The sequence below is a fragment of the Symphalangus syndactylus genome, chromosome 22 (assembly GCF_028878055.3).
Source record: "Symphalangus syndactylus isolate Jambi chromosome 22, NHGRI_mSymSyn1-v2.1_pri, whole genome shotgun sequence".
Taxonomy (NCBI): Eukaryota; Metazoa; Chordata; class Mammalia; order Primates; family Hylobatidae; genus Symphalangus; species Symphalangus syndactylus.
In genome coordinates, this window is record NC_072444.2 from 65,674,173 (window position 1) to 65,686,361 (window position 12,189).

General features: G+C 33.8%; 1 protein-coding gene across 2 annotated transcripts in view; it reads right to left on the reverse strand.

Annotated features, from left to right (window-relative positions):
- The window catches only part of LRP1B (LDL receptor related protein 1B), a 1,943,477-nt gene that overhangs the window by 692,660 nt on the left and 1,238,628 nt on the right, over positions 1-12,189 (reverse strand). For both annotated transcript variants that reach the window (XM_055261032.2, XM_063631317.1), the window contains exon 22: positions 4,136-4,336. In XM_055261032.2, coding sequence (XP_055117007.1) covers positions 4,136-4,336 — 201 coding nt within the window. The remainder of the gene's footprint in view (positions 1-4,135; positions 4,337-12,189) is intronic.

A 12,189-nucleotide genomic window follows, 5' to 3' on the forward strand; every position in this document is an offset into this window, starting at 1 on the left:
CAATACATCTCTCCTGTTTACCAGTGTATACCTAATATTGAGTAATGAGTTAAAAATATTTGATGAATTTTTTAAAGTAGAAAAATTGTATAAAAGCACACATTGTCCTAAAATTTAGTCAGAATTGTCTACTTGAGAAAATTTCAATATGACATGCTTACAACCTTGAAGAAAATGGCAGATAATTGTCTCTGAAACCACATCATTATCTACCACTGTGTACCTTTAGGTACATAGAAATAAGGCTGAAAGAAGCTTTGTCTTTCTTGGCTTTAAAAATATTTTCAAGTGGATTTCAAACCCTATTTAATTGTGTATGTTTTGAGATGTTTTCTAAAAAGACTATTGCCTAATAATCGGTAAATTGAAGTAATATTTATTTCTATAATGCAAATATTTCTGGTTGTCCATGAAAATGTATCCAGTATAAAAATTGGCCTGAAGCCGGGCGCGGTGGCTCACGCTTGTAATCCCAGCACTTTGGGAGGCCGAGGCGGGCGGATCACGAGGTCAGGAGATCGAGACCACGGTGAAACCCCGTCTCTACTAAAAATACAAAAAAAAATTAGCCGGGCGTGGTGGCGGGCGCCTGTAGTCCCAGCTACTCGGAGAGGCTGAGGCAGGAGAATGGCGTGAACCCGGGAGGCAGAGCTTGCAGTGAGCCGAGATTGCGCCACTGCACTCCAACCTGGGTGACAGAGCGAGACTCCGTCTCAAAAAAAAAAAAAAAAAAAAAAATTGGCCTGAAATGTAAGGCTTTTAAAAACATTTCTACATTTTTAAAAGCTCTATACGGGTCAACTCTTCTTCATATAATTTGTCACCATCAAAGAAGCTACAGTAATAAGAAAAGGAAAATGATTGTATTAACTGTTTTCTCTAACAATTCAATTCAAGTTTGGTATTATTTTGAAGAAAAAAAAATACATTCAGCTCTTGGTTCCTCCAAATATGTTTGTTCACCCATAATCATAAGCATTTTAAAACAGCAGTCATTTCAAAGTATTTGCCCCATTTTAGTTCAACTGACATTCTTTTTCCAGAAAATTACTGTAAAGAAATGTCATTGTGCCCAGGAGGTAAAGAAAAAAAAAAAATTGTTACAATGCTTTTAGCTTATTTCAAGTGTCACTGTTTTCTCAGTACCGAAGTGTCTCTTTCTAATACTATCTGTGGAGTGAAGTCACAGATTTTAGGTTAAATGAAATTCACATGGAAATCTGAAATTGAATATATAAATTTAATGCCAATATTTGCATAATTAGAACCTGTTGATTCTTACTTAGCCCTAAACCTGTCATTAATCCTGCAACTTCTTTTAAAACTTTTTATTACCTGACAAAGACTCTATCCTTGACCAAACACTAGCCAGGATCCTCTAAGTCCTCTCCTTGACTAGACCTCAGCCTTGGCCACTAAAAACTGCAGACTCTCAACACACATGATTTCATCCTGCTGCCCTCACCTCCACCGCCCCCCTCGCCATGCCCCTGGGCCACAAATACATACTAACAGACTTGAACAATCCCTAGCACATTGTCCAACAGCTTAAGTGTATGTCCCTTGAATGACCCCGGCCCCCACATTAAATTATCTGCCTGAGAATGCTCATGATAATAGGCAGATAGGCCCTGAACCTCCTCTTAGAGTAGTTGCTTTAGAAAGCTTGCAATTACAAATCCTTTCTTTGCCTTTTTGAGGTGTAAATCTTCTACTACCCAGAAATGCCTTCTAAGGAGCTGAGAGCTTTCTCTTTGAAGTGCAAACACCTGAGAAGGGAACTCTGACTCTTTCTCCCTCCCAGCCCAATGGGTGTCTTACTCTTACTTGCTGTCACTGCTTCTTGTCACAAAGATAAGAGAAGCCTGTTTTCCCCTCCAGTTAAGCACCAATTATCAAACCCAGGTGGTGTAATCTTGTGGAGCAGCCCCTTTAACCCCATTAGTGCCTTTTCCTTAGCACACCCCAACCTTCAAGAAGTTTCCAGTCTTTAGTTTCATGAAGTTGAGTTCAGTTCACAGTGGACTGTCTATCACGAGAATTACTAATGAGTAAAATCTTTACTTACTGTTTTACTACTTAGCATCTGGCTTTATCTTTGACATATTATTATAACAAGGATCAATGTAACTCCATTTTAGAGTAATTAAAATCTATTTTCGTTTGTTTCTTAAGTGCAAATCTATTTCTTTTGAAATTATTTAAAAATTTCCCTAAAAAAAAATCTCTTCACTAGAATTAGAAGAGTCACATTCTTGGGTTCTCCTTTTCCTTATATACATTGCTATAACCACAGAAAACGCAATCTAATCCTTTGGCCAGTATTTGCTTTCTGTTTTCATTGTTCTAACTCTTCATGACTTCACCTCTGAAAGAGTGGGGTGCGTAATTCAATATGCCACAATGCTGCAATCATGACAAAATTGTCTTTTTATTTTCTCTGGTACTTCCACACCAGATTCTTCCTTATTAATCTATTTCAGTCTCTATAATCTTTTGAAATGTTTGGGCAAAGCTCTTTAAGTAATGACCATATGGCTAGATAAGCAGTGGTTTTCAATTCTGAAGTAGACAAAGAAATGAATTAAGAGGAAATTCTCTCATTACTCTTTCACTTTTCTAATTTGGAAAGTGAAGAATAGGAAAATAAGGTTTTTTTTTTTTATCATTTTCTTCATTTTTCTCAATGGGTGTACTTTCTATCTTTTGCCTTTTATTTATTTCATTTAACTTGAAGGATGGGGAAAAGGTAGAAAAGTACTAATATTTTTCAATAACTGTAGGGCATCAGGCATTATTACCATGATTACCTGATAGATACCATTGCATCTATTTTAATTATAAGAAAACCAAGATTTTAAGAAATTAAGTCACCTAAAGACTTAATTGAAGAATTTAAGCTTGTTGAAGTCTAGTTTTTCCATAATTACATTCTTTTTAAAGAGTATTAATAATTTCTTTTAGAATTGTATTTACAACCTTCATGAGCAAACCTCTCACCAACCCACTCCACTACAAAGAATGAGCTGGGCAAGAAAAAAATGAATACAGAAGAATGAAGTTTGTCAACTTTTATTTATAATTTTTTTATTGCTCAATTTAAGTTTTTTGTTTGTTCTTAATTTTTTGTGAGTAATTTTAGCCTCATCGAATGAAGACTGTTGCATTCACTGTTTCAAGGTTATTTTATAAAATCATGACTTAAAAAAAGACATTTTACCACATAGGGTAAAAAAAAAAAAGCTTCCTTTTTTATATCATTCAGTATGCTATTAATTCTCATTTGAGGTCAAAATATAACTTCAGGCTTCAACGTAGTTGTCTTTCCTACTTTCAATCAGTCAGCTTCATTATTTCCTAAAGTCATTTTCTCACAGCCTCCAGTCATCTCATTATTGTTCTTATCATTCTGTAAACTGTTCTTCATTATCTATTGATGTCACCTTCAGTATTATCTAGAAAACACTTTAAAAAAATCTCTTTACTAAATCTCTGATCTCCCGAAAGAGAAGGAAATGTAATTTTCTTTTGTATGTGCTGGTTGGTAAGAAAGATTGCTAGTCAACGTGATTTCAAAGCTCATTGAAATCATCATTTTAACTAGATAAGGCATACTAAAGAAAGCTGTTGTATGAGGACTAAAAACTTGAAGGAAAATTATGTTAAATTGGGTAATATTTAATTGGCTTTATTATCCAGTCTCTTTCCCTTCCTAAAAATCAGTTTCTATTGTAATGATTCAAAGGCTTATCAAAATATATAGGGTGGTGGTGAGCTCTATCCCACAGATGAGGAATAACAAGTTTTCCTTGTTCTGAGGGACTCAATAAATAATCAGTTCAACTGGGGGAATGTCATTGGCCATCCAGAGATCTAAATGATGAACACAGCTCTACAATTAAGTGACTTCGATATAGGCTAGCTTTTCCTGTCTTATTTTCAGAAATTTCTGATCACATTGAAGACTTTTACTGTAGCCTTAGAGTGTCTGAAAAATGTAGACAAGGTTCAATGCTAAAAGCTACATTTAAAGGGAATGAATGAAAGGAATGAATGCTACTATATTAAGTAACAGCAAGTGAACTAAGAGCTTGTAGTTTTCATGGAGAAGTCAGTACAATTAAACATGCAATACCACAGAGATCGCCTTCATCAGAGCCATCAGGACAATCCTTTTTCCCATTGCAGAGTTTCTCTGGCTGCAGGCAGACTGAGGTGTCATTAGCACAAGGATACTTGGGTGGTCCACACAAGAAGCTGTCACAGTCATCTTCATCTGACTGATCTTCACAATCAATATCTCCATCACACACCCATGCTTTGTTGATGCATCTCCCTTAAGAAAACAGAAATAGTGTCAGTTTGATTTTTGTGATCAGGTCATTGTGATAAAGAGTGGCCATTATTGTCTTCAGTCACAGGCAGAATTACTTGTCTTTAGCAAAAGAAAAAATCTATTGCTTATTATTTGACAGTTTATTTTCATGACAGCTTTTGAATTATTTCTTGCCCTGGTCTTAAAGGGCTCTTATTGTTTGAGCTTTGATATTTTCTTTAGTTTCAAGTCATTGCTCTGCTGTATTTTATATATATATAGAAGGTTTCTGTGACTAATTGAAAGTTTAATCGCAAAACTGTTAAAAGCAAACTTTAAAGATACATTTGTATATCAGTGCCTTTTAGATCCCTAAATTTAGGTGAATGCTATTGGTGCCTGTCAGAAACCCAAATTCAGGTAAATGCCTTATTTTAGCAAGCGAGGTTGTCTTTCTATTTACATTTGTAACATCAACACCCCAACTCCCCACTCCAGACATATGTACATGCGCTTTCATAAGAGAATATCAAATGATAGCAAACATTTTGGCGACTAACATATGTATAGACAGAATTTATAGAATTTTTTGTTTCTAGAAGAAAAAAATAATTATTGTTTAGCCAGCATGATTCAACAGTAACAGTGTGAAATACAAAGAGATCAATGTTCATTGTTATTGTTTTTTTTGTTTTGTTTTGTTTTGTTTTGTGATGGAGTTGCGCTCTTGTTGCCCAGGCTGGAGTGCAATGGTGCAATCTCCATTCACTGCAACCTCCGCCTCCCAGGTTCAAGCAATTCTCCTGCCTCAGCCTCCTAAGTAACTGGGATTACAGGCATGTGCCACCATGCCCGGCTAATTTTATATTTTTAGTAGAGACGGGGTTTCACCATGTTGGTCAGGCTGGTCTCAAACTCCTGACCTCAGGTGATCCACTTCCTCAACCTCCCAGAGTACTGGGATTACAGGCATGAGCCACCGTGCCTGGCATTGTCGTCTATGTAAACGTTTCACTGCAAATTATTCCTCCTTTCGGAATTGTCTTTCACTGACTTCTTATTATCTTTTCTAGACTATGCAGTGTTCAGGTGTAATATAAATTTTTTAAATGTACCTAAAAATAATACTAGTTATTGACTGACTACATACCAGCATCTTATAAAAATAAGTGGGGTAAATACAAGGGAAATGGGAAATATTACATTGTACATATCCAAAAGTCATTATGTATTTAAATGTCTTCTTAAGTCTTATAGGTGAGTAAATTTTAAAATAATTAAAATATAGGTGCAAAAATGTTTTATTTATAAAAATATATTAATAATTCTTTACACTATTATGTCAAATAAAATATAATCAGTTTCATAGTTAACTAAAATACATTTGATATTCAACATTATAAAAATACTCTTAAAATAAGAATTGACAGATACTTCACTAGATTTGATATAAATAGAGAAACAATATAAACTTTTGCATTAACATCATAAATAAAACCAATAATATTGTTCTGTAAATACTACCTAGGACAATTAGGTAATAGAAATCGGGTATAATATTAGAAATGAGGTATAACACTAGAAAAGAGGGTCATTACATGTTGTTAATAAAATCATATAATTATAAAATCAATTAAAATTACATAAACTAAGAATTCAAAAAATAGGTAGCTAGTTTCAAAAATAACAGAAAAATAGATTTCATATCTATAGAGAGCATATACTAGAAGAAAAGGCCAATTAAAATTTTATCATAAAAAATGTATTTTGGGTTAAAATGTACAAGAACTATATCACATTTATACAAATCCAAAATTCTACAAAAAATCAGAAAAAAACCTTGAATATAGATATTATTTGGTCTTGGATTAGTAAAGATACTAATTTTCTCTTAAACAATCCTTTCAAAATAGTAACAATATTAATGCAACCCTACAAGCTTATTTTAAATTAAAAAATAAAACCAGAAAAATCATTCAGAATCTTACCAAAAAAAAAAAAACAGAGGAATCTTAATGAGTAGAAACTGTATATATACCAACTATTTAGAAGTAGTTTAAGGTAATAGTAGTTAAAATACTTTTTATAAATATCAATAAATATATTAATAATTAAAGAGCATGGAGACATTAGAAATAGTTCTGTTTATGTATATGGCTTTTATATATGAAAAAGTTGGCAATCGAAATAGTAGAGAACAAAATTAATGATGCAGTATCACCTCATTTGCCAATCTGGAAGATAAACAATAAAGCTGAATCTCTACTTGGATTCTTATGCTATAATATATTCTAGATATATCAAAGAGTAATCATTTTAAAATAAGGATGATAAAAATACAAACATTAAGCTGAATTTTATAAATATATTTTACTCCACATTGCAACAATAAATTCCATAGACAAAGTCAGTGGACAGTCAATAAGCCAGAAAAAAACATTTCATCTTTTTTTTTTTTTTCTTTGAGACGGAGTCTCACTCTGTCACCCAGGCTGGAGTGCAGTGGCGTGATCTCAGCTCACTGCAAGCTCCGCTTCCCCGGTTCACACCATTCTCCTGCCTCAGCCTCCCGAGTAGCTGGGACTACAGGCGCCCACCACCACACCCGGTTAATTTTTTTATTTTTTTTTATTTTTAGTAGAGACAGGGTTTCACCGTGTTAGCCAGGGTGGTCTCGATCTCCTGACCTCGTGATCCACCCGCATCAGCCTCCCAAAGTGCTGGGATTACAGGCATGAGCCACCGCGCCCAGCTGGTCATTTCATCATATTTTTAAAAATATTTCATTATATGACAAAAAGCATATTTTTAAAAAATACAAGGGTTATTTTAAATCAATAAGATAACAATCAATCCAAGTGCAAGATTCATAAAGAAATTGTAACGGTTCACAAACATAAGATATTCAATATCTCTTTCAATTAAAAAAGGTAAACTAAAATAACTAGTTGACATCCTTCCTACTCTATTAGATCAAGATCAAAAAGTTGGATAATACAAAACTAGATTTGACAAATAATGTAAGAAACAGCACAAATGTTGAAAATTGTGATAACCTCTCTCTAGGGCAATGTCAAGAAATCCAGCAAATGAAACGTGTCAACTCTTCACCAGAGTAATTCTAATTTTAGAAAATGTTTTCATAAATATATTTGCACAAATGCACAAAGATGCTAGGATATCTACTGATGTTTTGTATATATTAGGGAAAGGAAAGTCACAATTTAAATAATTACTGCAAGCCTGGTGACATCAATTGCAATGCATCCATACATTAAAGGTATATGCTTGAGTGAAGAAGAATTTGTCAATCTACATAAGTGAATGAAAACTAATTTTAAAATTAATTAATTTAAAAAAGGATAGAACTCAGTGTATGTAGGCTTTCTGATGTGTTGAAAGGGAGTTAGCTATTTACCAATATCTATGATTACATTTCCATACATTTATCAATATAAGTACATGGATAGACTTGTCACTATTTGAATTCTTTCTGGAGGGCTACACAAGAAATAGTTTAAATAGGTTTCCTCTGACTTAGTTACTGGAAACCCATGGTAGGAAGGAGATGGACTTTTCATTGAATAATGTTGTGCTGCTTTATTTTTCTTCTACCATATACTTCTGTAACTTTTCCAAAATATATTGGCTCATTTAAACAAATGATTATGTACACACATACGCAATGTAGCCTAATAGATTCAACAGCCTTCTTGTAAAAAATTCTATGTTGAAGTTACTCTGTGCCTTACCCTTTCCTAAGGGCTTTCAGGAACATAAGAAAACATAAAGCCTGATCCCTGTCACCAAGGGGCTTGTAATCTAGTTAGAAAGAAAAGATCAATGCATAATATATCACTGTAGTCTAAAATATGACATTCTGTACTTAAGCATTAAATTGTATGAAGTCATTTGCAAGAGTTCAAGAATATACAAATTCCCATTTTTAGTTTGGTTTATCAAAATGCAACTGCCTTTGTTTTTTTCTTCCCCAGACACATCACCAATCCATGATGGCATTCCCAACCACTGACTCCAAAATGACCTTAGAATTGTTTCAACAGATATATCTATAAATCAGTATCAATCTTTTAGAGTTGGAATAGCAGTAAGGCTATTTGCCATCCGTGACATAAATACTGCTTGGAAAAAGTAAACAAAAATAATATTCAGATGACTGTAAAACTTTAAAATAATGTCACCAGAGATATGAATAAATATGAATACATAGTTTAAATGAATTGTACAAGCTTAAATAGCCCCCATCTTCCTATTGATTTTTCAGGGGCTGTTTGAAGCTTAATTGCTTCTCTCTGTTTGTGTTTGGTTTTAGTTCTTACCAAAATGTAGAAAAGAAGGCGAACCAGGTATGATAAGTTTAATGAATTTCTAACTCATGAACATGAATTAGGTAAAACCCAAAAGCTAATAGCCTGAGTAAAAATACTTTAAACATATTGATTTTTACTTGATTCATATCAAGATAAATCCTCACCTAATCAAGTACCTAATCAAGTCATCGGACATAAAATCTTGAATGAGAAAATATCACAGATTTCTTTGCTTAAACTCCCTTCTTTATATATAAGAAAAAAGTAGTTATTAATAATAGTAAAACATATTATAGACATTATAACTATCCAATAGATAGAATATCCAAAAATACTTAAAATAAAGTTTTTTAAATGTGCATGAGTAATTCAAGTAACCAAGTGAATCATTTTGTGTTTACTAATTCTTTTTTAGAAGATGCTGAAAACCATATTAGATAATTAGTATGAAGTTGAGCTCTACAAAATATTTTCTCATTTATTTATAATGATGTTTTCAATTTGATAACTACATGTCAAAGACTCTATTTTGGTAACTGTGTTTTGTCCTTTGAGAAAAGAATAAGAATGGATAAGTAACAACAACAACAACAGCAAATTAAAAAAAAAAAATCCCCAAAACCCAGAAATTTGGTTAAACACAGCTACAAAGTCAACAGGTATAGAAAAACTTAAGTTTTTATGACTGTAGAAAACATGCTAGTTTCCCAAAATAAATTGATACAATCTCTTCTAGAGTTTCTCTTTTCTGTGTTAAACTCTTGACCATGTTCTGAAACAGATCATTTTTTGTAAACTGACTCGTTGTTAGTTTAATAAAAAGACAACAAATACTATAATGGGATAATTTCTGTTCTGGGATACGAGTGGCAGTTTATATTAAGAATAATAATATTAATATGAAGTGAATCTTTGAGAAAGTCTAAATGGATTTACTTGAAACTATATTATTATAACGCCTTTTTGAACACTGGTCTATAAACTAATCTTTTGAAAAATGTTTACACTACTAACCTTTAGTGTTACCTACATGTTTATTTCTCTAACAGTGTTTGGTTTCAATTCAATGTGGCAAATATTTTTTGAGTATTATATGCTTGATTTTCTACTGAAGCGTGTAGAAAGACGTGTAAGACAAATTCCTGACCTTGTGGAGCAGTAACTCCAGTAACGACAAATGTCCTAATATTGAACATAGAAAATAGAATAAGATGAAAGCCATATAACCATCAGAGAGTGCTATGGATTTTCAAGGAGGTGGAAAATACGTACGATTGGAAGGATAAGAAACAAGATTTACCAAACTATTCTTCTGAACAGTGTTTTGAAGGATGGTAGAAAATTTTACATAAGGAAAAAAGCATTTAATATAGACAGCCGCCTTATGCGTATGGTCTTAACATTCGAATATATACCCCACAGAAAATCAAAAGCAAGTAAACAGAACAGGTGAAAGAAATAAAAATTTAATAGCATAGTGATTACTCTTGCTACTCAATAGGAATGTGTTAGGGCATAGATAGTAGAAGAGAATCAGTTCTTTCTTATGCTGGTCTTTGTTCCATCTCGAAGTGAATTCATTATAAAATTCTAATTTTTATATTTGCTTTTTATTTTATGCTAAACATTACCTTGTTTATAATGTAGTTATAGGTACAAATTATCCTGAGCTATATACATAGAACCACGCACATTAAGTTTAATGGGTGATTTTTGGGAGGTAATTTTGAACATATGCAATTTTATATGCTGAATATTCAACCTTATTTGTTTAATCAAATTCACACAAAAGATGAAATTCTTATCTAAAGGTATAAAAGCAGGAAAGAATGGGACCTGTCCAAAAAGCAATAATGAAGCAGTTTGGGGTCCCTAATTCAAGAATTGTTTCTTAATCCGATTATGGTCAAGAAAATTGAGACACTTTTTGAATTAGCAATGGAGATTGTCTATAAGAAAACTTGAATGATTGAAAGATTTTTTCAAAGTATGTGCTTAGGTCACATCTTGAGAGGTAAGAGGAAGCCAAAACTGTGGATAGACCGGATGGAAGCTAATGACTGTCAGGAGAAAACACAGCTGGCCACACAAAGATCTGAGTGAGAGATAATGAAAGCTTAACCTTAGGTTATGAGATGTGAGTAGAGAATGGAACAGGTGATGTTGGAGATATTGCAGAAGTAGCTTCAGTAGCACTAGGACTTGGAAAATGATTTCAAGTTAGAAGTGTCAAAGGGCGCTTTCTGCTTTAAATCTGAGTGTACAGGGGATTAAATATTCTAACGGAAATGATACATTCTTACTCATTTCTGACTTTGAAGAGAAACTAGAATGTTCAGCATTGCATTGGGAAAAAATGGGTTGGAAGTGGGGAAAAATGGGTTGGAAGTGGGGAGTAAATGTCAGTGGCAGAAATTTTGGAGTCCTAGAGGTGATGGTTAAAACTGGGGACAGAAGAGATTGCTATGAAGACCTTGCAGAAAGATGAGAAGGAGCAAAACAAATTAACAGAAAAATATCTACAATGCCGGACACATATTATGTGCTCAACAAGTATATTTTTAGATTAAATATAAGGGATAGGTAGAGGAAAATGGGCAAAGGAAAGTGAAATAAAAAGAGGAGTCTAAATGCCATGTGGCTAAAGAGAACAATCCAATGTGAGAATTCATAAGAAAATATTAAAAGGAGAGGACATGCAGCAGGGTTAAGCGTTGCAGAGAAAGAAGCCGAGGTGCAGTACCAGTAGTGAAAAGTGTCATTCGTTAAGCTTCTACTATGTTCTAGGCACTCTTTGTACATTCTACCAGTTATTATTATCATATCTATTCTACAGATCAGAAAACGATAATGTAGAGAGGTTTAGTAACTTATCTGTACTCATGCAGTTACTGAATGGCAGAGTAGGACTCAAAACACAGAAGAACATAAACTAAGAAATTATTCCTGGTGACCATCGAAACAGCCATTTCCATCAAGGGAAACAATTGGATGTTAGATTGCAAGGGGTGAAGGAATTAGTGAGACATAAGACATCGAGGTACTTACATAAGGTGATTTAATGAAGTGAAGAAGGAAGACAGGGAAAAGGTAATAAAACCAAAGAAGTGTTTTTCAGGTTATTGGACTAAATATAGTTACATAGAGAAAGAAAAATTAGTGTGGAGAAAGAAATAGAAGACCAAACAAGAAAAGTGACTAAGCTCCCACAAGGATTAGGAGGTGACAGGATCAATATCTAAAGAAGGGGTTGGGGGCGCTGGCTCACACCTCTAATCCCAGCACTTTGGGAAGCCGAGGTGGGTGAATCACTTGAGGTAAGGAGTTCGAGAGCAGCCTGGCCAACATGGTGAAACCCCATCTCTACTAAAAAGAAAAAGAAAAATTTAGTCAGGTGTAGTGATGCATGCCTATAATCCCAGCTACTCAGGAGGCTGAGGCAGATATTGCTTGAACCTGGGGGTTGGAGGTTGCAGTGAGCTGAGGTCGCGCCACTGCACTCCTACCTGGGCAACAGAGCAAGACTTTGTCTCAAAAATAAAT